At 41.2% G+C, this 26,126-nt stretch overlaps 1 protein-coding gene across 1 annotated transcript; it reads right to left on the bottom strand.

The window, feature by feature from the left end:
* Window positions 1-268: 268 nt before the first annotated feature.
* Window positions 269-25,971, bottom strand: LOC100664556 (zinc finger protein 709-like). Its single transcript, XM_010593131.3, has 5 exons — window positions 25,883-25,971; window positions 20,377-20,603; window positions 5,560-5,686; window positions 4,325-4,472; window positions 269-3,541 (listed from the first exon to the last, which is right to left on the bottom strand). The coding sequence occupies exons 2-5, from the start codon at window positions 20,377-20,379 to the stop codon at window positions 1,756-1,758; spliced, it is 2,064 nt and encodes a 687-aa protein (XP_010591433.1). The 5' UTR covers window positions 20,380-20,603; window positions 25,883-25,971; the 3' UTR covers window positions 269-1,755.
* Window positions 25,972-26,126: the final 155 nt, after the last annotated feature.

Raw genomic sequence — 26,126 nt, 5'->3', positions numbered from 1 at the left:
GTCATAATTTAAATCCTTACAGTATGTTATTCTGGCCCCAAAGGGCTATTCCCATGAACATTAATAATTACTTTTCAGGCAATTGTAACCCTCAGCACATATGTTTAGTTAAATATACATTTTTTACAACAAATAAAAAACAAAGTCACATAGAACTACCCTATGACCAGCAATTCAACTCCTAGGTATGTATCCAGAAGAACTGAAAACAGGGACTCAAACAGAAAAAAAAAAATTTTTTTTTTTTTTACATTACTGTTCATAAAAATATTATTCAGAATAGACAAAGGTGAAAATCCAAGTGCCCATCAAAACATGAATAAACAAAACATGATATATACATATACTGGAATATTATTCAACCATAAAGAGAAATGAAATTATGGTACAAGCTACAACATGCATGAACCTTGAAGGCATTTTGATGAGTGAAATAAGTCGGACACCAAAGGACAAATATGATTTCATTTATATGAAATGTCCAGAACAGGCAAATGCAGAGACACTAAGATTCATCAGTGGTTACCACAGGATTTGCGGGGGAGGGGTTTGGCAGTTATTGCTTAATTGGTACAGAGATTGTGTTTGGAGTGATTAAAGTTTTTTAAAATAGGGGTGATGGTTGCACAACACTGTCAATGTAACGAAGCATTTGTACACTTAAGGTGGTTAAAACAACAGTTTACGCTAAACGTTTTTTACCACAATGTTTTTTTAAATTAAATTGTAAAAAAAAAACCTACAATAACAAATGATGTTTAGTCAGTTTACGGAAAACAAGATATAAGTAACTTTGAAAGACTGTGCAGTCTTTGTTGCAAAAACTTAAAAATAGGATACCACATTTTTTAATTGTTTTAAAATACTTTATTTTAGAAACATTTTTCAGAAAAATTGTGCATAAAGTTGAGTCCACACGTACCTGCTCCTCCACCCCCAAAGTGTTTCACCTATAGTTAGCATCTTGCATTCTTGTGGCATGTGGTATATTTGTTGCAATCGACAAATCAATATTAATACATTACCGTTAACTAAAGTCCACAGACTACATCAGGGTACTATCCTATGCGTAATAGCCAAAGATTTTAAGAAAGGTAAAATTTAGCTTGGGCTGAGCAAGTAACAAACACTGATGAGGACAGCCCCACAGTTACAATGAAAATGTCACTTCTCCCAAAGCTACAAAATACCTCTAATGACCCCTTCTTTGAGTTAACACTGCTTTCATACTCACTGAGAAACTTTGTTCTTTAATCGCTGACTTTGAGAAATTTGCTGTTTGAAATTATAGCAGTAAGGATGAAACATTCCACTTTTGACATAAGGTAGTCTCTCCATTTTGAGCTCATACGTGTCAAGTGAGGTGTGACAAACAAAAAGGCTTTACCATATTCCTTACATTCATTCATAAGGCCTCTTCCTTATTTTCATAAGGTCTCTCCACTGAGTTCTTCTATGCGTAGTAAGCTGTGAGGAACACCTAAGAGTATTCCCACATTCCTTACATTCATAAGGTCTCTCCACTGTGAGTTCTTCTATGCGTAGTAAGCTGTGAGGAACACCTAAAAGTATTCCCACATTCCTTACATTCATAAGGTCTCTGACTCACTCTGAGCTCTTATACGACTAGTTGAGATTTGAGGCTTCCCTAAAGACTCACATCCTTTACATTCATAAGAAATCTCTCCACTCCGAATTCTTATAAGATTAGCTTAAGAATAGGGAACAACTGAAAGCTTTCCCACGTTCCTTATATTAACAAGGCCTCTCTCCATTGTGAGTTCTTCTATGGGTAGTGAGGGCTGAGGAACAACTGAAGGCTTTCCCACAGGCGTTACATTCATAAGGCTTCTCTCCATTGTGAGTTCTTTTATGCTTAGTGAGGACTGAGGAATAACAAAAGGCTTTCCCACATTGCTTACATTCATAAGGCCTCTCTCCACTGTGAGTTCGTATATGCAGAGTGAGCTGTGAGGAACACCTAAAGGCTTTCCCACATTGCTTACATTCGTAAGGTTTCTCTCCATTGTGAGTTTTTATATGCATAATGAGGTGTGAGGCCTGATTAAAGCCTTTCCCACATTCCTTACATTCATAAGGCCTCTCTCCACTGTGAGTTCTTATATGTGTAGTGAGGGCTGAGGAACAAATGAAGGCCTTCCCACATTCCTTACATTCATAAGGCCTCTCTCCACTGTGAGTTCTTCTGTGTGTAGTGAGGGCTGAAGAACAACTGAAGGTTTTCCCACATTCCTTACATTCATAAGGCTTCTCGCCACTGTGAGTTCTTCTATGTGTAGTGAGGGCTGAGGAACAACTGAAGGCTTTCCCACATTCCTTACATTCAAAAGGCCTCTCTCCACTGTGAGTTCTTACGTGTAAAGAGAGGTCATAGGAACGACTAAAGGTTTTCCCACATTCCCTACATTGAAAAGGCCTCTCTCCACTGTGAGTTCTTGTATGTGTAGTAAGGCCTGAGGCCTGACTAAAGGCTTTCCCACATTCCTTACATTCAAATGGCCTCTCTCCACTGTGAGTTCTTATATGTGTAGTGAGGGCAGAGGAATAACGAAAGGCTTTCCCACATTGCTTACATTCATAAGGCCTCTCTCCACTGTGAGTTTTCATATGTGAAGTGAGGTGTGAGGAACAACTGAAAGCTTTCCCACATTCCTTACATTCATAAGGCTTCTCTCCGCTGTGAGTTCTTTTATGCTTAGTGAGGACTGAGGAATAACGAAAGGCTTTCCCACACTGGTTACATTCATAAGGCCTCTCTCCACTGTGAGTTCTTACATGTTGAGTGAGGTATGAGGAAGACTTAAAGGCTTTCCCACATTCTTTACATTTATAAGGCCTCACTCTGTGAGTCCTTATACGTTGAGTGAGGGATGAGGACTGTTTAAATGCCTTCCCACATTCCTTACATTCATAAGGCCTCTGCCCACTGTGTTTTCTTATATGTGTAGTGAAGTGTGATGACTGACTAAAGCCTTTCTCACATTCCTTACATTGATATTCCTTATCTCTGTTATGAAATTTTTTATGTGAAATGAGGGATGACTGATGGCTACAGGTTTTATAACATTCTTTACATACATGCTTATGACCTCTCATATGTGTCCAAAAGGTTAAGAAACTACAGAAGTCTTTCCCACACTCGTCGCATTCATATAGTTTCTCGCCAGTGAGTGTCGTCACAGGATTCTTAAGGGTTAAGATACAAATGAAGTCCTTCCTACATACCTTACATTTATAGTATTTCTTTCCATTCAGAGTTCTCACAGGACTGGTTACGTGAGAAGCACATCTGCAGGCTTTCCCACATTCCTTACACTGATAGGTACTGCATCCAGTATGAGATCTGGTATGACAGTTATGTGATGAGTAATTCATGAAGGCTTTTCCACACTCACAGCATTCAGAAGCATCTACTTCTGGAAGATTTCTTTTCACCACAGTAAGATCTGGAATCTTGCTGAAGGATTTCCCACACTGATTGTCTTCATTACCTTCACAGAGGTTCTCTACTGTATGAATTCTGTTAAAAATAGGCAACATGCTGTTGGAAATAAATTCGTTCCCATTTCACAGTGAAATGTGTATGGTGAAGTGAAGGTGTATGGCTTTTGTCCTGACTTCTCATGTTTCATAGTTTAAATCATCCAGCAGAAATACTACCACTACTGTCACTGCTTTTAAAAAATGCGAGGCTTTCTGATAATTGTGTCCAAATGAAAAACATTGGAAATACTTGATATCTGACTTACATTTATGAAAATGTTGTATTGTGAACATTCTCTGAATGGAAAATTTTACAGCTAAGTTTATATACATAAAAATATAAAACAAAACCAAACCCACTGTTGTCAATTCCAACTCATATTGATCCTATAGGACAGAGTAAAACTGTCCCAAAGGGTTTCCAAGGAGTGGCAGGTGGATTCAAACTGCTGACCTTTGGTTAGCAGCTGAGCTTGTAACCACTGCACCACCAGGGCTCCAATATATACATATATATGTTAGTATATACACACACACACACACACACATACATATTGTTATATATACACAGATATATAATTGAGCCCTGGTGGTGCAGTGGTTAAGAGCTCGGCTGCTAACCAAAAGAACAAAAGTTCAAATTCATCAGCTGCTCTTTGGAAATGCTCTGGGGCAGTACCACTTTGTCCTATACACTCGCTATGAGCCAGAATCAACACAATGGCAACAGATTTTTTTTAAATATATGTGTGTATTTTTATGTCTTGATACCTTATGACTTTCTCCTGAGGCATTGTTTTCTCATTTGAATGACACTCACCTCAAATGTCTCCCCTGGTTTTTATGCTGATCTTTATTGCCACACGATTTGGAGATTTCTCCTAATATTGAGGACCACGTGTTACTCTTCATGAATCGCGCCATTATGTGTTCACTGGATAAGTTTTCTTCATCAAGATTTTGAGAAACTGACCCAAAAATTCAAGTAGAGGTTCATAGTATGAAACAAACAAATTATTAAAAGAAAAAAACCTGATGTGAACAAGATAAGACTGAGCCACATTTCACCGTTTTAGCACTTTGGCAATGGGTACAAAACAATTTACCCCATGTGGATTGAGAGTGATGGTAACATAAATAGGTGTGATTAGGAGAGTTAAGTAGAAAGGTGTGAGAGGATTGTTAAAGTTAGCAAAGTAAGTTCAGTGAAGTTGTGTCCTCAAACCAAAACAGACACACTTTTTTTTAGCTAACTGGTTCAAATATCATTTCTCCCATGCAGGGCGGATCCTTCAAAAAATTCTTGCTTTCCCAGTGCTTCCTGACACAGTGGCCCTGGATGAGTCCTATATCCACTGTCCTCAGATCTTTCCCTTACTTCTCTGGGAAAACAAACTGGTATAGCTGACATGGTGCTCATGGAGAAACGCTTATCATGAGGGACGACAGTGCAAAGCAATGACCATTTCCTTGACACTGAGCCAATACTTAGTTCTTCAAGGTCTCTTAAGATGGACACGTGTGAGTTTATTTGCAGGAAATAATCATACCATATTTGAAATAAGGGAGCCCTGATGGTGTGCTGGTTAAGAGCTTGGATGCTAACCAAAAGGCTAGCAGTTTGAATCCACAAGCCACTCCTTGGACACCCTATGGGGCAGTCCTACTCTGTCATATAGGGTTGCTATGAGTCAGAAATTGACTTGAGGGCAAGGAGTCCTTGTAATAAACACAGTAAAACTCTTTACAAGGTCCCAAATCATAAATATCTCAGTGCCCTAAAGTGAATGCTGAAGCTAATGCTTACACTTAGAACACTTAAAGAGCTTCAGAGCTTTTAATCACAAGAGAAATGAAAACTCACTTTAATACACAGAGCTTTACATTTATGGGGAAGCCGGAATATGTGTGTTCCAAAGACCGAGGGGCCATGCCTATTTTATTTAACAATTTATTCCCATCCCTTAGCCCAAACACTGGAGCAAAGTCAGTGAGTAAAATATTTTGTTCACTAAAGGAATAAACAAACATTTAAAAAAAACATGCCATTCTTACCTACTGAGGCCAAGTTTCTGAAGGTTTCCATCATCACATCTTGGTACAGTTTCCTCTGAGCAAGATCCAGCAAAGCCCACTCTTCCTGGCTAAAGACCACGGCCACATCCTCGACAACCACTAGGTCCTAAAATATCCCATAAATTCTGAATCAGCAAGGTCCCATGTACTCCAGTGTGTACAACAATAAAGGGTGAGGGTGACAGTCCTGGGGAACTGGGAATTCATAGGAATTTGACACAAGGTTCTGTGTTCTACCAAGGCCTGCTCTAGAGTATAGGCATCAGCCTTGTTCCTTCACTAACTACATTTACTTCCTCACTGATTGCATCCTGTCTCACAGGCGACGAACACAGTGAAATAGGTACTCTCACCACAGTCTGCAACCAAGTACAGTCTTACTTCTCTACCTTTATGGTCTGTAACAGAAAACAGCAGAAATTAGAGAAATGCTCTAACTCAGATCCTCACACTCTTGTGAAGAAACAATTACATCTCTTTCAATAAGGCCCACCAAAACACTCAATGAAACATAAGGCAGAGTGAAGGTAGGATGAAGTATTCACCACTGAGAAACACTGCAGAATGGCAGTTTTTCCTTTTGCCCCTAACAGCCATGGGAGGAGCAAGGGCCTGCACATACTGGCAAGGTAACCCCCTGAGCTTGTCGTATTTTCTTGAATTGTAGATCAGGAGATGACAACTCCACTCACTGAAAAAAGAACACTGTTTTGAAGAATTATGACTTTTTACATCAGTCACCTATTTGTCAAAAACTCCGTTGTTCTGTCATTCTCTCTGTCCCTTTCACAGAGATAAGCAGAGGGAATAAAAGTTACAAAAAAGCTCAGGTGAGACAGGAAACATAAGAATCCAGATCTCCCCATCATTCCCAATTTTTGAGACCTGATGCAACTGTAAAGCAATTATTAGTGACTGCTCCCCTCAATAAACATAAACTCATACACCCTCACACAAGCATAGTCCAATGCCGTAAGATGACAAAGAGCACCATCTCTGCAAAAATAAGAGCACCATGCCATTAAGTTTGCTGACTGAGAAGAGGTTATGAATCCCATTTTGTAATGACTGCACAACATGATAAAAATAATCAACCCGACCAAGGTATACATGCAAGTTTTGCTAAACTGACAAATGTTGTTATATAAACTTTTCACCACAAACGATTTTGTAAGTAAACTGAAGCACAGATGATTTATCTGTTAAATTGCCTGGGAAGCCAAGAAAACAGAGAGTTACAAACTAGTGCTCAAAATTCTCTCACATTTGCAGCCTCTGAAAGGCACACAACCATGACTCCCAAACCCTGACCAATGGGATTCCCTGGTCTGTAGGAGTGACCTCTGTGAAATATAATGGCACCAATCCATTGGCTTCTTCTGTAGTGAGGAGAGAAAAGGATGCCAAACTATACTTCAGGTGCTAAAATAGAACAGCTTTAGAGTAAAAAGACTCCATTTCTCAGGGAAGTAATGAAGTGAGCTGTCTATGTCATCTCTAATCAATCCTGATATGATGATGTCACAACAAACTTTGCGCTATAGCCAAAATCCAAGTCTCCTCCACTGCAGTGGGCAAGGTTACATATTTTAAAGTCATCAAAAACCCTAACATTCATCATACGAAATATAGTCATGTGCCGCCATATAACATATGTTTGGGCAACATCCAACCAAATATACATCTGTGGTCCTATAAGGTTATATTAGAGTTCACAAATTCTGAATGGAGAACAAGACATAGCATATGCAACAAGATGTAGCCAAACAACAGGTTCTTCCAGGAAATACATGTATCTCATGTCTCTTGTATACAATAGCTGGTACACTTTGTATCTAGTGTCAGCCAAATGTTTGCCTTAGGATATACAGCGTACCTTTCTATGCATAAAAAGCCATTAAAGAAAACACGTCCAGATACACTAGAACATGTTTAACATAATAATACAGTAATAATATTTTTATGAGTGTGGTAAAGTAGTGCACATTTGTTATTAAGAACCACTGTATGGGGGCGGAGCCAAGATGGCAGACTAGGCAGACGCTACCTCGGATCCCTCTTACAACAAAGACACGGAAAAACAAGTGAATCGATCAAATACATAACAATCTACAAACCCGGAACAACAAACACAGATTTAGAGACGGAGAACAAACTAATACGGGGAAGCAGCGATTGTTTTCAGAGCCTGGAGCCAGCGTACCAGTCAGGTACAGCACAAGCACAGAGAGCTGCTCCACCCCCCTGATTTAACCCCGGGAGGGGGACCAGACGGTTCCGCGGGCGGCGTCGGACGCAGCCGGTAGGAGAAGTCCCCGGGAGGCAGTGACTGGTCTTGGAAGGGGAGAGCAGCGTCCCAGCTGGGGAACCGTCCCACAGGGATTTGGACTGGACGCAGGTATGGCATAAACACGGAGAGCTGCTCCACCCCCCTGAACTAACCCCAGGAGGGGGCCCAGCCGGTTCAGGCGGGCGGCGTGGGACACAGCCAGTAGGAGAAGTCCCCGGGAGGCAGCGACTGGTATTGGAGCGGGGAGAACAGCGTCCCAGCAGGGACACTCAGTCACGGCACAAGCACGGGGAGCTGCTCCACGCACCTGAACTAACCCCGGGAGGGGGCCCAACCGGTTCGCGAGGGCGGCACGGCAACAAGGCTGGAGGGACGAGAAGTCCCAGGGAGGCAGCGACTGATTTTGGAGTCGAGAGTGCACCGTCCCAGCAGGGGAGCCTTGACACTGAGCGTGGGGCTGGAAGCGGAGGATCTGACCGTGACTCCAGCGGGCCAGACCCCCCGGGGGCAATATCCACACAGCCAGCACACATAGGCGACGCGTCCCGCGGGAATCGCAGATATAATAGTCATTCCAAGCAAGACAAGCAACTCTGGCTATATTCTGAGGTGCTACTCTCCTATCTCTCTGTTCCCTCCCCCACCCTCCCCAGGCGGCTTCATTAACATCCGAATAGCCTGAGCCAGAGGGAGACCTCTGATAGGGATCTGACTGCATTTTTTTTAGCAGATTTTCTGGAAAAACTAGTTTCCCAGTGATGGCTCGGAGACAACAATCCATATCAAACCACTTAAAGAAGCAGACCATGACAGCTTCTCCAACCCCCCAAACAAAAGAATCAAAATCTTTCCCAAATGAAGATACAATCCTGGAATTATCAGATACAGAATGTAAAAAACTAATTTACAGAATGCTTCAAGAAATCACAAATGAAATTAGGCTAACTGCAGAAAAAGCCAAGGAACACACTGATAAAACTGTTGAAGAACTCAAAAAGATTATTCAAGAACATAGTGGAAAAATTAATAAGTTGCAAGAATCCATAGAGAGACAGCATGTAGAAATCCAAAAGATTAACAATAAAATTACAGAATTAGACAACGCAATAGGAAGCAGAATCGAGCAATTAGAATGCAGACTGGGACATCTGGAGGACCAGGGAATCAACACCAACATAGCTGAAAAAAAATCAGATAAAAGAATTTAAAAAAATGAAGAAACCCTAAGAATTATGTGGGACTCTATCAAGAAGGATAACTTGCAGGTGATTGGAGTCCCAGAACACGGAGGGGGGACAGAAAACACAGAGAAAATAGTTGAAGAACTCCTGACACAAAACTTCCCTGACATCATGAAAGATGAAAGGATACCTATCCAAGATGCTCATTGAACCCCATTTAAGATTGATCCAAAAAGAAAAACACCAAGACATATTATCATCAAACTCGCCAAAACCAAAGATAAACAGAAAATTTTAAAAGCAGCCAGGGAGAAAAGAAAGGTTTCCTTCAAGGGAGAATCAATAAGAATAAGTTCATTTACTCAGCAGAAACCATGCAGGCAAGAAGGGAATGGGATGACATATACAGAACACTGAAGGAGAAAAACTGCCAGCCAAGGATCATATATCCAGCAAAACTCTCTCTGAAATATGAAGGCGAAATTAAGATATTTACAGATAAACACAAGTTTAGAGAATTTGCAAAAACCAAACCAAAGCTACAAGAAATACTAAAGGATATTGTTTGGTCAGAGAACCAATAATATCAGATATCAGCACAACACAAGGTCACAAAACAGAACGTCCTGATATCAACTCAAATAGGGAAATCACAAAAACAAACAAATTAAGATTAATTAAAAAAAAAACTACACATAACAGGGAATCATGGAAGTCAATAGGTAAAAGATCACAATAATCAAAAAGAGGGACTAAATACAGGAGGCATTGAACTGCCATATGGAGAGTGATACAAGGCGATATAGAACGATACAAGTTAGGTTTTTACTTAGAAAAATAGGGGTAAATAATAAGGTAACCACAAAAAGGTATAACAACTCTATAACTCAAGATAAAAGCCAAGAAAAACGTAACGACTCAACTCACGTAAAGTCAAACACTATGAAAATGAGGATCTCACAATTTACTAAGAAAAACGCCTCAGTACAAAAAAGTATGTGGAAAAATGAAATTGTCAACAACACACATAAAAAGGCATCAAAATGACAGCACTAAAAACTTATTTATCTATAATTACGCTGAATGTAAATGGACTAAATGCACCAATAAAGAGACAGAGAGTCACAGACTGGATAAAGAAACATGATCCATCTATATGCTGCCTACAAGGGACACACGTTAGATTTAGAGACACAAACAAACAAAAACTCAAAGGATGGAAAAAAATATATCAAGCAAACAATAAGCAAAAAAGAAGAGGAGTAGCAATATTAATTTCTGACAAAATAGACTTTAGACTTAAATCCACCACAAAGGATAAAGAAGGACACTATATAATGATAAAAGGGACAATTGAACAGGAAGACATAACCATATTAAATATTTATGCACCCAATGACAGGGCTGCAAGATACATAAATCAAATTTTAACAGAATTGAAAAGTGAAATAGATACCTCCACAATTATAGTAGGAGACTTCAACACACCACTTTCGGAGAAGGACAGGACATCCAGTAAGAAGCTCAATAGAGACACGGAAGATCTAATTACAACGATCAACCAACTTGACCTCATTGACTTATACGGAACTCTCCACCCAACTGCTGCAAAATATACTTTTTTTTCTAGCGCACATGGAACATTCTCTAGAATAGACCACATATTAGGTCATAAAACAAACCTTTGCAGAGTCCAAAACATCGAAATATTACAAAGCATCTTCTCAGACCACAAGGCAATAAAACTAGAGATCAATAACTCAAAAACTAGGGAAAAGAAATCAAATACTTGGAAAATGAACAATACCCTCCTGAAAAAAGACTGGGTTATAGAAGACATCAAGGAGGGAATAAGGAAATTCATAGAAAGCAACGAGAATGAAAATACTTCGTATCAAAACCTATGGGACACAGCAAAAGCAGCCCTCAGAGGCCAATTTATATCGATAAATGCACACATACAAAAAGAAGAAAGAGCCAAAATCAGAGAACTGTCCCTACAACTGGAACAAATAGAAAGTGAGCAACAAAAGAATCCATCAGGCACCAGAAGAAAACAAATAATAAAAATTAGAGCTGAACTAAGAACAGAAAAACAATTGAAAGAATTAACAAAGCCAAAAGCTGGTTCTTTGAAAAAATTAACAAAATTGATAAACCATTGGCTAGACTGACTAAAGAAATACAGGAAAGGAAACAAATAACCCGAATAAGAAACGAGAAGGACCACATCACCACAGAACCAAATGAAATTAAAAGAATCATTTCAGATTATTATGAAAAATTGTACTCTAACAAATTTGAAAACCTAGAAGAAATGGATGAATTCCTGGAAAAACACTACCTACCTAAACTAACACATTCAGAAGTAGAACAACTAAATAGACCCATAACAAAAAAAGAGATTGAAAACGGTAACCAAAAAACTCCCAACAAGAAAAAGCCCTGGCCCGGACGGCTTCACTGCAGAGTTCTACCAAACTTTCAGAGAAGAGTTAACACCACTACTTCTGAAGGTATTCCAAAGCACAGAAAATGACGGAATACTACCCAACTCATTCTATGAAGCCACCATCTCCCTGATACCAAAACCAGGTAAAGACATTACAAAAAAAGAAAATTATAGACCTATATCCCTCATGAACATAGATGCAAAAATCCTCAACAAAATTCTAGCCAATAGAATCCAACAACACATCAAAAAAATAATTCACCATGATCAAGTGGGATTTATACCAGGTATGCAAGGCTGGTTTAATATCAGAAAAACCATTAATGTAATCCATCACATAAATAAAACAAAAGACAAAAACCACATGATCTTATCAATTGACGCAGAAAAGGCATTTGACAAAGTCCAACACCCATTTATGATAAAAACTCTTACCAAAATAGGAATCGAAGGAAAATTCCTCAACATAATAAAGGGCATCTATGCAAAGCCAACAGCCAATATCACTCTAAATGGAGAGAACCTGAAAGCATTTCCCTTGAGAACGGGAACCAGACAAGGATACCCTTTATCACCGCTCTTATTCAACATCGTGCTTGAAGTCCTAGCCAGGGCAATTAGGCTAGACAAAGAAATAAAAGGTATCTGGATTGGAAAGGAGGAAGTAAAGTTACCACTATTTGCAGATGACATGATCTTATACACAGAAAACCCTAAGGAATCCTCCAGAAAACTACTGAAACTAATAGAAGAGTTTGGCAGAGTCTCAGGTTATAAAATAAACATACAAAAATCACTTGGATTCCTCTACATCAACAAAAAGAACACCGAAGAGGAAATAACCAAATCAATACCATTCACAGTAGCCCCCAAGAAGATAAAATACTTAGGAATAAATCTTACCAAGGATGTAAAAGACCTATACAAAGAAAACTACAAAGCTGTACTACAAGAAATTCAAAAGGACATACTTAAGTGGAAAAACATACCTTGCTCATGGATAGGAAGACTTAACATAGTAAAAATGTCTATTCTACCAAAAGCCATCTATACATTTAATGCACTTCCGATCCAAATTCCAATGTCATATTTTAAGGGGATAGAGAAACAAATCATCAATTTCATATGGAAGGGAAAGAAGTCCCGGATAAGCAAAGCACTACTGAAAAAGAAGAAGAAAGTGGGAGGCCTCACTCTACCTGATTTCAGAACCTATTATACAGCCACAGTAGTCAAAACAGCCTGGTACTGGTACAACAACAGGCACATAGACCAATGGAACAGAATTGAGAATCCAGACATAGATCCATCCATGTACGAGCAGCTGATATTTGACAAAGGACCAGTGTCAATTAATTGGGGAAAAGATAGCCTTTTTAACAAATGGTGCTGGCATAACTGGATATCCATTTGCAAAAAAATGAAACAGGACCCATACCTCACACCATGCACAAAAACTAACTCCAAGTGGATCAAAGACCTAAACATAAAGACTAAAACGATAAAGATCATGGAAGAAAAAATTGGGACAACCCCAGGAGCCCTAATACAAGGCATAAACAGAATACAAAACATTACCAAAAATGATGAAGAGAAACCCGATAACTGGGAGCTCCTAAGAATCAAACACCTATGCTCATCTAAAGACTTCACCAAAAGAGTAAAAAGACCACCTACAGACTGGGAAAGAATTTGCAGCTATGACATCTCCGACCAGCGCCTGATCTCTAAAATCTACATGATTCTGTCAAAACTCAACCACAAAAAGACAAACAACCCAATCAAAAAGTGGGCAAAGGATATGAACACACATTTCACTAAAGAAGATATTCAGGCAGCCAACAGATACATGAGAAAATGCTCTTAATCATTAGCCACATGAGAAATGCAAATTAAAACTACGATGAGATTCCATCTCACACCAGCAAGGCTGGCATTAATCCAAAAAACACAAAATAATAAATGTTGGAGAGGCTGCGGAGAGATTGGAACTCTTATACACTGCTGGTGGGAATGTAAAATGATACAACCACTTTGGAAATCTATCTGGCGTTATCTTAAACAGTTAGAAATAGAACTACCATACAACCCAGAAATCCCACTCCTAGGAATATACCCTAGAGATACAAGAGCCTTCATACAAACAGATATATGCACACCCATGTTTATTGCAGCTCTGTTTACAATAGCAAAAAGTTGGAAGCAACCAAGGTGTCCATCAACGGATGAATGGGTAAATAAATTGTGGTATATTCACACAATGGAATACTACGCATCGATAAAGAGCAGTGACGAATCTGTGAAACATTTCATAACGTGGAGGAACCTGGAAGGCATTATGCTGAGTGAAATTAGTCAGAGGCAAAAGGACAAATATTGTATAAGACCACTATTATAAGATCTTGAGAAATAGTAAACCTGAGAAGAACACATACTTTTGTGGTTACGAGGCGGGGAGGGAGGGAGGGTGGGAGAGGGTTTTTTATTGATTAATCAGTAGATAAGAACTGCTTTAGGTGAACGGAAAGACAACACTCAATACATGGAAGGTCAGCTCAATTGGACTGGATCAAAATCAAAGAAGTTTCCGGGATAAAATGAATGCTTCAAAGCTCAGCGGAGCAAGGGCGGGGGTCTGGGGAACATGGTTTGCGGGGACTTCTAAGTCAATTGGCAAAATAATTCTATTATGAAATCATTCTGCATCCCACTTAGAAATGTGGCGTCTGGGGTCTTAAATGCTAACAAGCGGCCATCTAAGATGCATCAATTGGTCTCAACCCACCTGGAGCAAAGGAAAATGAAGAACACCAAGGTCACACGACAATTAAGAGCCCAAGAGACAAAAAGGGCCACAGGAACCAGAGACCTACATCATCCTGAGACCAGAAGAACTAGTTGGTGCCCGGCCACAATAGATGACTGACCTGACAGGGAGCACAGCAGAGGACCCCTGAGGGAGCAGGAGATCAGTGGGATACAGACCCCAAATTCTCATAAAAAGACCAAACTTAATGGTCTGACTGAGACTAGAGGAATCCCGGCGGCCATCGTCCCCAGACCTTCTGTTGGCACAGGACAGGAACCATCCCCGAAGAAACTCATCAGACATGAAAGGGGCTGGTCAGCGGGTGGGAGAGAGACGCTGATGAAGAGTGAGCTAATTATATCAGGTGGACACTTGAGAGATTGTGTTGGCAACTCTTGTCTGGAGGGGGGATGGGAGGATATAGAGGGAAGCTGGCAAAATTGTCACGAAAGGAGAGACTGAAAAGGCCGACTCAAGAGGGGGAGAGCAAGTGGGAGTAGGGAGTGAGATGTATGTAAACTTATATGTGACAGACTGATTGGATTTGTAAACGTTCACTTGAAGCTTAAAAAAAAAAAAAAAAAAAAGAACCACTGTATGTACCTCGAAATTTTTATTGTGCCCTAAGTGAAAGTTTATAAATCAAGTCAGTCTCTCAGATGGAAATTTATATGCACCTCGCTATGTACTCCTAGTTGCTCTCTTGCTAATGAGACAGCACACTCCTTCTCTCCACCCTGTATTCCCCATGTCCATTCAGCCAGCTTCTGTCCCCCTTTGCCTTCTCATCTCCCCTCCAGATAGGATTTGCCCACATAGTCTCATGTGTTTCCTTAAGCCAAGAAGCTGACTCCTCACCAGTTTCATTTTCTGTCTTACAGTCCAGTCCAATCCATCTGAAAAGTTGGCTTTGGGAATGGTTCCAGTCTTGGCCTAACGGAAGGTCTGGGGACCATGACCTCCGGGGGCCTTCTAGTCTCAGTCAGACCATTAAATCTGTGTACCTCAAATTTTTAATACATAGTTGTTGTGGTTAGGTGCCGTCGAGTCAGTTCCAACTCATAGTGACCCTATGCACAACAGAACAAAACACTGCCCAGTCCTATGCCATCCTTACAATCATTGTTATCCTTGAGCTCATTGTTGCAGCCACTGTGTCGATCCACCTCGTTGGGGGTGTTCCTCTTTTCCACTGAACCTGTACTCTGCCAAGCATGATGTCCCTCTCCAGGGACTGATCCCTCCTGACGACATGTACAAAGTATGTAAGACGCAGTCTCGCCATCCTTGCCTCTAAGGAGCATTCTGATTGTACTACTTCTAAGACAGATTTGTTCATTCTTTTGGCAGTCCATGGTATATTCAATTTTCTTCGCCAACACCACAATTCAGAGGCATCAACTCTTCTTCAGTCTTCCTCATTCATTGTCCAGCTTTCACATGCATATAATGTGATTGAAAATACCATGGCTTGGGTCAGGCGCACCTTAGTCTTCAAGGTGACATCTTTGTTCTTCAACACTTTCAAGAGGTCCTTTGCAGCACATTTGCCCAATGCAATGCATCTTTTGATTTCTTGACTGCTGCTTCCACGACTGTTGATTGTGGATCCATGTAAAATGAAATCCTTGACAACTTCAATCTTTTCTCCGTTAATCATGATGTTGCTCATTGGTCCAGTTGTGAGGATTTTTGTTTTATGTTGAGGTGCAATCCATACTGAAGGCTGTGGTCTTTGATCTTCATTAGTAAGTGCTTCAGGTACTCTTTACTTTTAGCAAGCAAGGTTGTGTCATTTGCATAATGCAGGTTGTTAATGAGTCCTCCTGCAATCTGATGCCCCGTTCTTCATATAGTCCAGCTTCAAGTATTATTTGTTCAGCATACACATTAAATAGGTATGGTGAAAGAATACAACCTTGACGTACACCTTTCCTGACTTTTAACCAATCATTGTCCCCTTGTTCTGTCCAAACAACTGCCTCTTGATCTATGTAAAGGCTCCTCATGAGCACAATTAGGTGTTCTGGAATTCCCATTCTTCGCAACGTTATCCATAGTTTGTTATGATCCACACAGTCGAATGCCTTTGCATGGTCAATAAAACACAGGTAAACATGCTTCGGAAACCTTGGTGGTGTAGTGGTTAAGTGCTACAGCTGCTAACCAAAGGGTCAGCAGTTCGAATCCACCAGGCGCTCCTTGGAAACTCTATGGGGCAGTTCTACTCTGACCTATAGGGTCGCTATGAGTCAGAATGACTCGACGGCGCTGGGTTTGGTTTTTGGTAAACGTCCTTCTGGAATTCTCTGCTTTCAGCCAGGATCCATCTGACATCAGCAATGATATCCCTGGTTCCGTGTCCTCTTCTGAAACGGGCCTGAATTTCTGGCATTTCCCTGTCGATATACTGCTGCAGCCGCTTTTGAATGATCTTCAGCAAAATTTTGCTTGCGTGTGAGAATTTCCACATTCGGTTGGATCACCTTTCTTGGGAATAGGCATAAATATGGATCTCTTCCAGTCAGTTGGCCAGGAAGCTGTCTTCCATATTTCTTGGCATAGAAGAGTTAGCACCTCCAGTGCTGCATCTGTTTGTTGAAACATCTCAGTTGATATTCCATCAATTCCTGGAGCCTTGTTTTTTGCCAATGCTTTCAGAGCAGCTTGGACTTCTTCCCTCAGTACCATCGGTTCCTGATCATACGCCACCTCTTGAAATGTTTGAACTTCAACGAATTCTTTTTGGTATAATGACTCTGTGTATTCCTTCCATCTTCTTTTGATGCTTCCTATGTCATTTAATATTTTCCCCATGGAATCCTTCACTATTGCAACTCGAGGCTTGAGTTTTTTCTTCAGTTCTTTCAGCTTGAGAAACGCTGAGCATGTTTCTTCCCTTTTGGTTTTCCATCTCCAGCTCTTTGCACACGTCATTATAATACTTTACTTTGTCTTCTCGAGAGGCCCTTTGAAATCTTCTGTTCGGTTCTTTTACTTCATCAATCCTTCCTTTTGCTTTAGCTGCTTGATGCTCAAGAGCAAGTTTCAGAGTCTCCTCTGACATCCATCTTGGTCTTTTCTTTCTTTCCTGTCTTTTCAGTGACCTCTTGCTTTCTTCATGGATGATGTCCTTGATGTCATTCCACAACTCGTCTGGTCTTCGGTCACCAGTGTTCAATGCGTCAAATCTGTTCTTCAGATGGTCTCTAAACTCAGGTGGGATGTACTCAAGGTCATATTTTGGCTCTCATGGACTTGCTCTGATTTTCTTCAGTTTCAGCTTGAACTTACATATGAGCAATTGATAGTCTGTTCCACAGTCAGCCCCTGGCCTTTTTCTGACTGATAATATTGAGCTTTTCCATCATCTCTTTCCACAGATGTAGTCAATTTGATTTCTGTGTGTTCCATCCACCCAGGTCCATGTGTACAGTCGCCGTTTATGTTGGTGAAAGAAGGTATTTGCAATGAAGAAGTCATTGGTCTTGCAAAATTCTATCATTTGATCTCCAGCATTGTTTCTATCACCAAGGCCTTATTTTCCAACTACTGATTCTTCTTCTTTGTTTCCAACTTTCGCATTCCAAATCAGCAGTAATTATCAATGCATCTTGATTGCATGTTCGATCAATTTCAGACTATAGCAGCTGATAAATTTGAATAATAGTCATATTAACTGGTCTTCCTTGTAGGCATATGGATATTATCCTATCACTCACAGCGTTGTACTTCAGGATAGATATTGAAACGTTCTTCTTGACAAAGAATGCAACACCATTCCTTCGAGTTGTCATTCCCAGCGTAGTAGACTATAAAACTGTCCAATTCAAAATGGCCAATACCAGTCCATTTCAGCTCACTAATGCCTAGGATATCGATGTTTATGCGTTCCATTTCATTTTTGATGATTTCCAATTTTCCTAGATTCATACTTCGTACATTCCAGGCTCCGATTATCAACGGATGTTTGCAGCTGTTTCTTCTCATTTTGAGTCATGCCACATCAGGGAATGAAGGTCCTGAAAGCTTTACTCCATCCACATCATTAAGGTCAACTCCACTTTGAGGAGGCAGCTCTTCCCCAGTCATCTTTTGAGTGGCTTCCAACCTGGGGGGCTCATCTTCCAGCAATATATCAGAGAATGTTCCACTGGTATTCATAAGGTTTTCACTGGCTAATGCTTTTCAGAAGTAGACTGCCAGGTCCTTCTTCCTAGTCTGTCTTAGTCTGGAATCTCAGCTGAAACCTGTCCTCCATGGGTGACCCTGCTGGTATTCGAATACCAGTGGCATAGCTTTCTGCATCACAGCACAACACACAAGCCCCCACAGTATGACAAACTGACAGACACATGGGGGATAAGTTCAGTAAACTGTATGTATTATACTTTTAAAAATGATAAAAGTCAAAAGAGATATTAAGTGTTTTTACTAGGAATTCACATTTGACCACACAAGTTGCTACACTGGAGAAAGATGTGGGAGTCTGCTTCTGTAAAGATCATGGCCTTGGAAATCCTATGGGGTAGTTCCACTCTGTCTTACAGGGTCGTTATGAGCCGGAATCAGGGTTGCTATGAGTTAGAATTGACTCGATGGCACACAACAATATTAATAAAACCATTTCAACTTTAATCATTTAGGGCCCAACTTCTATTAAATAGTTGAATACACTTGTACAAATCACAATATATAAATTAGAGCTCTTTCAAAACACAGTAATCAGGGATATCAGAGTCTGTACATCCATTTTATCTCTGCCAGGAGAATGTTTCTAAAATGGCTAAAATATTGAACAAATTAGGAGTTCTGGTATGACTTATTAAATGTAGTAAAAGTATTTAAGAACCTTCTGAAGATTTAACTAAGCTTTAGAGTAACTTTTACATGTTAAAATAGGCATTCCTCAGTGTTTGAGAAGTTTATATCCATTAAATTGAAAAATTCTCGGTAGAAACACACCAAATGATCTAGCAATTTTCTTCCAGTGGGAATTGTAAACCCAAGAACTTAAATACACACATCTCATATGTTGAGCTTCTCTGGCAAAAAAGAAAGAAGCCCTGGCGGTGCAGTGGTTAAAGAGCCTGGCAGCTAACCAAAAGCTCAGCAGTTTGAGCCCACCAGCCGCTCCACAGGAGAAAGATGTGGCAGTCTGTTCCCATGAAGATTTACAGCCTTGGAAACCCTAGGGAGCAGTTCTACTCTGTCCTATAGGGTTGCTATAAGTTGGAATGGACTCAACAGCAGTGGGTTAGCAAAAAAGAACACTTAAACTTTAGATTCTAATTCACGACTATGGAGAACATAGGGCTTAAATACCAGCTCTACGCATGCGTGGGAAGACAAGGACCTACATGGGGATTCACACTTTCCATACACCTAAAAGCCTCAAGGCAAAGGCATTCCCCGCTGGGGGGAAAATGGCTGTGAAGACCCCAGAGAGGATCCAGTGGACTCACTGTCCTCAGCTTCATACCTTTGGTGACGTCAGGAGAGTACCACCACCACCCAGGATGCCATGAACATTCAGAGCTTTCCCCTATGAATTCTCTTCCCTCTCTTCTAACTCTTAACACAATGGGAGAGGTGGAACTATACTTTTAGAACTGCAGAGAAAACGCTCTAGTCCCTGAGGGGGGTCAAGAAAACTGTTAAAAGAGAGATGGGACCAGGATGGCTGTGGAGGGCTGGGTCTCAGCATCCACAGCCAGAGCTGCTCCATCTTCAGGCTCTGGTCAGGAGACTCTGTCATTCGACACACAGCACCAAAGCCCAGAGTGGGGATGTTAACACCCCAGGCGGCCAGATCTGAGAGTCCCATAAGGAAAATAACCTCAGGCATTCAAATCTTGAAAAGCCACATGTGTATAGACAAGGGCCCAGCAATAGTGGAGTAGGGCCTTAGGATGCCTCCTAAGGCTCAGTTCCTTGGCCTACTCTGCCAACTTTATTCTTCATTGAGAAGCCATAGTCCCACAGCACACAGCTGGCCCCCCAACAATTCATGTCAAGCCTCACCCACTTATGGTAAGAATAACCCAGTTTTCAGAGAACTCACCATTTCCTTGCTCCAGCTTCCAGAAATCTAAGAGAATGTCGTCTCTATGCCCAATAAGTCACTTCAGTAAGACAGATGGGAGTGGAAGCAGAGCAGAGTCTGGAAGCAGATGAATAATGTTTGGTCCACACACCAGTCAGGGCAGGTGAAATCCTACTTGTGATTTATGGACGTGCGAGATGGTTGGCGTAGGTATCCAGCTGCCTGGACTAGACTATACTTGAGACCTGAAATGGAAGAACGGTGGGGAGAAAACAGTGTTGAGTAAGCAGGGCGTGACAGGTTTTTGGCTTCCTTCCAGACTCAGGGCAATGCTCCACCCAGACGGCATTTGCACTTAAGGCAGAACAGACTCCAGCCTTCCAGAGTATACATCTACATTCTCCATGCAGGTCCAAGGGCTCCTTCTTTCTGGCAATAACATCAGAGATGGAGGAATTTACTTATTCCAGAGCATGAAAAGCAACCAGGCCTGGCCAGGCTAGAAAACTTGAGCCTGATTTCCTCCAGGGAGTCAGGGGTCCAATGTTGAAGTTTTGGGTTCACCTACATACCTTTGTCCCTGATAGGTCAACAAGTGCACTGTTATTTGATATTAACATGGGTGAATTTTCAGGAAGAGCATACTTTTCAAGTTTTGTCAATGAATACATCATGGTTTATTCATTTTTAATTATGTACAGTTAAAACCCTTCTATTGCGTTTTAAAAATTTTTTCCACTTCATTTATACCATTGTAATGTGACTGGGTAGTTTTCCTATTGTTTTAACAATTAACGTTTCTTTCTCTCCCTTGAGTCCCTCCACCCCTTCGCTCTCATACCATGACACCACCAGTCCCTAAGCTTTTGAGAAATCTGGGAGGATTCCTGAACACTTCGCCTTTTAATCTTTATAATAAATCGATCAACAAATAAGTCAGAAAATCATTAAGTTTTCTCTATGGAGCCATCTCCTGCCTCTGTCCCTGTTTCTTTTCACTCAGCTTTCCCTCCAAGCTCACTCCTATTCTTTCATTTCTTCGTATCAGTGTAAATGTTCTCTCTCTTGTATGATCTTTACACCAGTGTCTCCCCTTTAAGAATTATCCTTCCTTGTATTATTTACTCTAATAGCCCTCTCTAATATTAATTCATATCCTTATTTCTATACTTATTCTTTCTAGCATAAAAGAGCAGCTTGTTCAGTATGTAGAATCTCAACCCCCACCCCAGAATTGCTGAATCAAAACTGGCATTTTAAGATTACTGGGTTATCCACATTGTTATTCAAGTATGAGAAGCATTCACTGATTTATAGCCTATAACTCAAGGAATGAGCATTCTATAAACAGATGCCCTTTGAACCATCTACATTTATTTCATATCACTGAACCATCTCTTCCTGATCCACAACCAATCTCATGTCTAGGCCTCCTCATGGTCTTCCTTAACTTGTTCATAACAAGCTCCTGCGTGATGTCATTCAACCATGGTTGTCTCATCTAAAATCTATATGCAGCACAGGAAATGCTTAATGCCCATCAGTGGCTGCCCAGTGGCCTTCAAAAAGCCCAGAGTAGTCAGCATAGTTCTAAACAAGCTGCTGCCATTGCCTCCTTCAATCTGGCTCACACAACTCCCTCCAACCCACACACACTTTATTTTCTCTGCTTCAATCGTCTCTGACTTTCATCAAGGAATGGATAATACTGGGTTCTCTGCTGCCTCGGGGATTTACACACTCATTTTTCCCATCTGAAATACACTTCCACCCCCACCCACACCACATGATATCAGCCCTACACGACCATGCATGTAGCTAAATAAAATGAATTCTCTGAATCTTCACTTAAATAATTCTCCTTTTCAGGCAGTTTAACCTGCAAAGACCTGGAGTTAGATAACCAAAAGGGAAGAATACATTTGGCATTTCTCAAGCGGAAAGAACTAAAGAAAGAATTCAAGCTTCAAGTTGCAATTTTGAAGGATTCTATGGGCATAATGGAAACTCTGGTGGTGCAGTGGTTAAGTGCTACGGCTGCTAACTGAAGGGTGGGCAGTTCGAATCCGCCAGGCACTCCTTGGAAACTCTATGGGGCAGTTCTACTCTGTCCTATACGGTCACTTCGCGTCGGAATTGACTCGACACTGGGTTTGGTTTTTTGGTTTATGGGCATAATACTGAATGATGTAGGGAGCATCAAAAGCAGATGGGAAGACATTGGTCTCAACCCACCTGGAACAAAGGAGAATGAAGAACACCAACGACACAAGGAAAATACGAGCCCAAGAGAAAGAAAGGGCCACATAAATGAAAGACTCCATCAACGTGAGACCAGAAGAACAAGATGGCGCCCGGCTACCACCAATGACTGCCCTGACAGGAAACACAACAGAGAATCTGATGGAGCAGGAGAAAAGTGGGATGCAGACCTCAAATTCTAGTAAAAAAGACCAGACTTAATGGTCTGAGACTGGAGGGACCTCAGATGTCATGGCCCCCCGGACTCTCTTTTAGCCCAAAACTAAAACCATTCTCGAAGCCAACCCTTCAGAAAAAGATTAGACTGTACTATAAGACATAAAATGATACTGGTGAGGAATATGCTTCTTAGCTTACCAAGTAGACACATAAGACTATGTGGGCAGCTGCTGTCTGGAGGCAAGATAAGATGGCAGAGGGTGAAAGGAGCTGGTTGAATGGACACAGGAAATACATGGTGGAAAGAAGAAGTGTGCTGTCACATAGCAGGGAGAGCAACTAGGGCCACATAACAATGTAAGTTTTTTTTAATGAGAAACTGACTTATATTGTGCTTTCACATAAAGCACACACACACAACAACAAAAAAAAAAGACGCAAGAAATACACAGAATCACTGTACCAAAAAGAATTGGTCGCTGTTCAAACATTTCAGGAGGTAGCATATGATCAAGAACTGATGGTACTGAAGGAAGAAGTCCAAGCTGCACTGAAGGCATTGGCAAAACACAACGCTCCAGGAGTTGACGGAATATCAATTGAGATGTTTCAACACAGGGATGCAGCACTGGAGATGCTCACTCGTTTATGACAAGAAATTTGGAAGGCAGCTACTTGGCCAACCAACAAGAGATTCATATTTGTCCCCATTCCAAAGAAACGTGATCCAAAAGAATGCAGAAATTATCGAACAATATTATTATCACACACAAGTAAAATTTTGCTGAAGATCATTCTAAAACAGCTGCAGCAGTACATTGACAGGGAACTGCCAGAAATTCAAGCCGAATTCAGAAGAGGACATGGAATGAGGGATATCACTGCTGATGTCAGATGGACCGTGGCTGAAATCAGAAAACACCAGACAGATGCTTGCCTGTGTTTTTGACTATGCAAAGGCATTTGACTGTGTGGATCATAAGAAATTATGGGTAACATTGCAAAGAATGGGAATTCCAGAACACTTAACTGTGCTCATGGAAATCCTGGTGGCGTAGTGGTTAAGCGCTATGGCTGCTAACGAGAAGGTCAGCAGTTCAAATCCACCAGACGCTCCTTGGAAACCCTATGGGGTAGTTCTACTCTGTCCTTTAGGGTCACTAAGCGTTGGAATCGACTCCACAGCAACGGGTTTGGCTTTTTTTCTTTTTTAAATTGTGCTCATGTTGAACCTGTACATAGACCACGATGCAGTCATTTGAATAGAGCAAGGGGATAGTGCATGGTTTAAAATCAAGAAAAGTGTGTGTCAGGGCTGTATCCTTTCACCATACCTATTCAATCTGTATGCTGAGCAAATAATCTGAAAAGCTGCGCTATATGAAGAAGAACATGGCATCATGGCTGGAGGAAGACTCATTAACAACTTGGGATGTGCAGATGTCACAACCTTGCTTGCTGAAAACGAAGAGGGCTTGGACCACGTACTGATGAAGATTAAAGCCTTCAATATGGATTACACCTCAACATAAAGAAAACAAAAGTCCTCACAACTGGACCAATAAGCAACATCATGGTAAATGGAGAAAACATGGACATTGTCAAGGATTTCATTTTACTTGGGCAGCAGTCAGGAAACCAAATGACACATTGCACTGTGCAAATCTGCTGCAAAGGACCCCATTAAAGTGTTACAAAGAAAAGATGTTACTTTGAGGACTAAGGTGCACCAGACCCAAATGATGATATTTGCAATCGTCTTTTTTTTTAATATGTAGGCAAAAGCTGGACAATGAATAAGGAAGACCGAAGAAGAATTTATGCCTTTGAATTATGGTGTTGGCAAAGAATACTGAATATACCATGGACAGCCAGAAGAAATACAGCCAGATTGCTCCTTGGAAGTGAGGATGGTGAGACTTTGTCTCACATACTTTCAACATGTTATCAAAAGGGACCAGTCCCTGGAGAAGGACACCATGTTTGTTAAAACAGAGGGTCAACGACAAAAAGGAAGGCCCTCAATGAGATGGACTAACACAGTGGCTGCAACAATGGGCTCAAACATAACAATTTGGAGGATGGCACAGGACCGGGCAGTGTTTTATTCTGTTGTGCATGGTACCCCTATGAGTCAAAGCTGACTCAAGGGCACCTAACAACTACCACCCAATTCCTTGGTTAGTGTCCCTGGTTTTTCATTATTTATTTAAAACTGTCTCCCATGTTAGAGTTTAAATCTATGGGTAGACACTATGTATTTTGTTTTCTTGTTCCTTCTGGCATATGACACTGATCATTGAGGACACACACAGATGATTATGTCTTGTACATATTCTTGAGCAGCACCATGTTCTCTTTCTCCACAGTCCAATATGGTAGCCACTAGCCCCATGTGGTTATTTAGTACTGAACACAGGACTAGTGCAACTAAGGAAGTGAACTTTTTATTTTAGTTTTAATTAATTTTAATTGAAATGCCAAGCCCTTCTGAAACAGCTCAGGTAAATACACATCAGGCCGAGGGGTGACTGAGGCCTCATGAGCTCAACCTGACTGTAGCGTCTGGGTGTGTTGCGTGGTAGAGCGAGTCTTGACGTTAGGGAGTGGTGGTGGCAGATGCGGCCGAAGACGGAGAATTAAAAAAAAAAAAAAAAGAAGAAGAAAACAACAACAAAGGGGACCATGGAGAGCGGACACTGAAGGGGATGGGAGCGGGGCATTTAGCCTCAGGCTAACTATGCTGGGTACGACCCTGGGCATCCATGGCGATGGTGACTGCATTTTTTATAAATTCCCAAATGAAGCTGACGCTGCTGACCTAAGAACCACACTTTTGCTTAGCGAAGATTCACGTGATTTTTACCTGTAAATCCACCAAGAGACACAGGTCCACCCCACCTACCTGGCCGTCCAGAATACAGCTGCGGCCCGGTGAGCAGCAGCTGCGGCTTCCCCGACTAGAGAAGTCCCCCACTCTGGGAGAGCGGACAGACCAGAAGTGCGCAAGACAGCAGGAGCAACGCCCTTAGACTCTGGGACAGGAGCCTACAGGGTCACCTAGTAGTGGGTCAGAGTGACTGGCGACAGAGGAAAAACCTACCTCACAAAGGAGTAGGAGTGCCACAGGGCTGCCAACCCGAAAACACACACCTTCGCTTCCGGTTCCTGGGACGCATGGTGCCTCAAGAAAAGGGCTCCGTGCCGAACCTAGACGGCGGTAACTCCTGACCGTGGGGTTACGCGGCAGGCCCTTGTATTTGGGATTTGGTCACGGCTTTTTTTAATCCTTATTTCCTCTGTACAAAAAAGCCTAGGTTTTCTTATATGCATACATGAAACGAAAC

This window comes from Loxodonta africana, chromosome 3 (assembly GCF_030014295.1).
Source record: "Loxodonta africana isolate mLoxAfr1 chromosome 3, mLoxAfr1.hap2, whole genome shotgun sequence".
NCBI classification, from domain to species: Eukaryota; Metazoa; Chordata; class Mammalia; order Proboscidea; family Elephantidae; genus Loxodonta; species Loxodonta africana.
Note: the sequence above shows the minus strand (reverse complement) of the source record. Positions and strands in the feature narration are given on the sequence as shown.

Excerpts from the sequence above, each read along its gene's own strand:
- LOC100664556 (XM_010593131.3), bottom strand. Across the intron at positions 4,473-5,559 it reads CAGAAACTTGGCCTCAGTAG|TTTCTCAAAATCTTGATGAA; the intron begins GTAAGAATGGCA and ends TTTTTGGGTCAG. Across the intron at positions 3,542-4,324 it reads AACCAGGGGAGACATTTGAG|AATTCATACAGTAGAGAACC; the intron begins GTGAGTGTCATT and ends TATTTTTAACAG.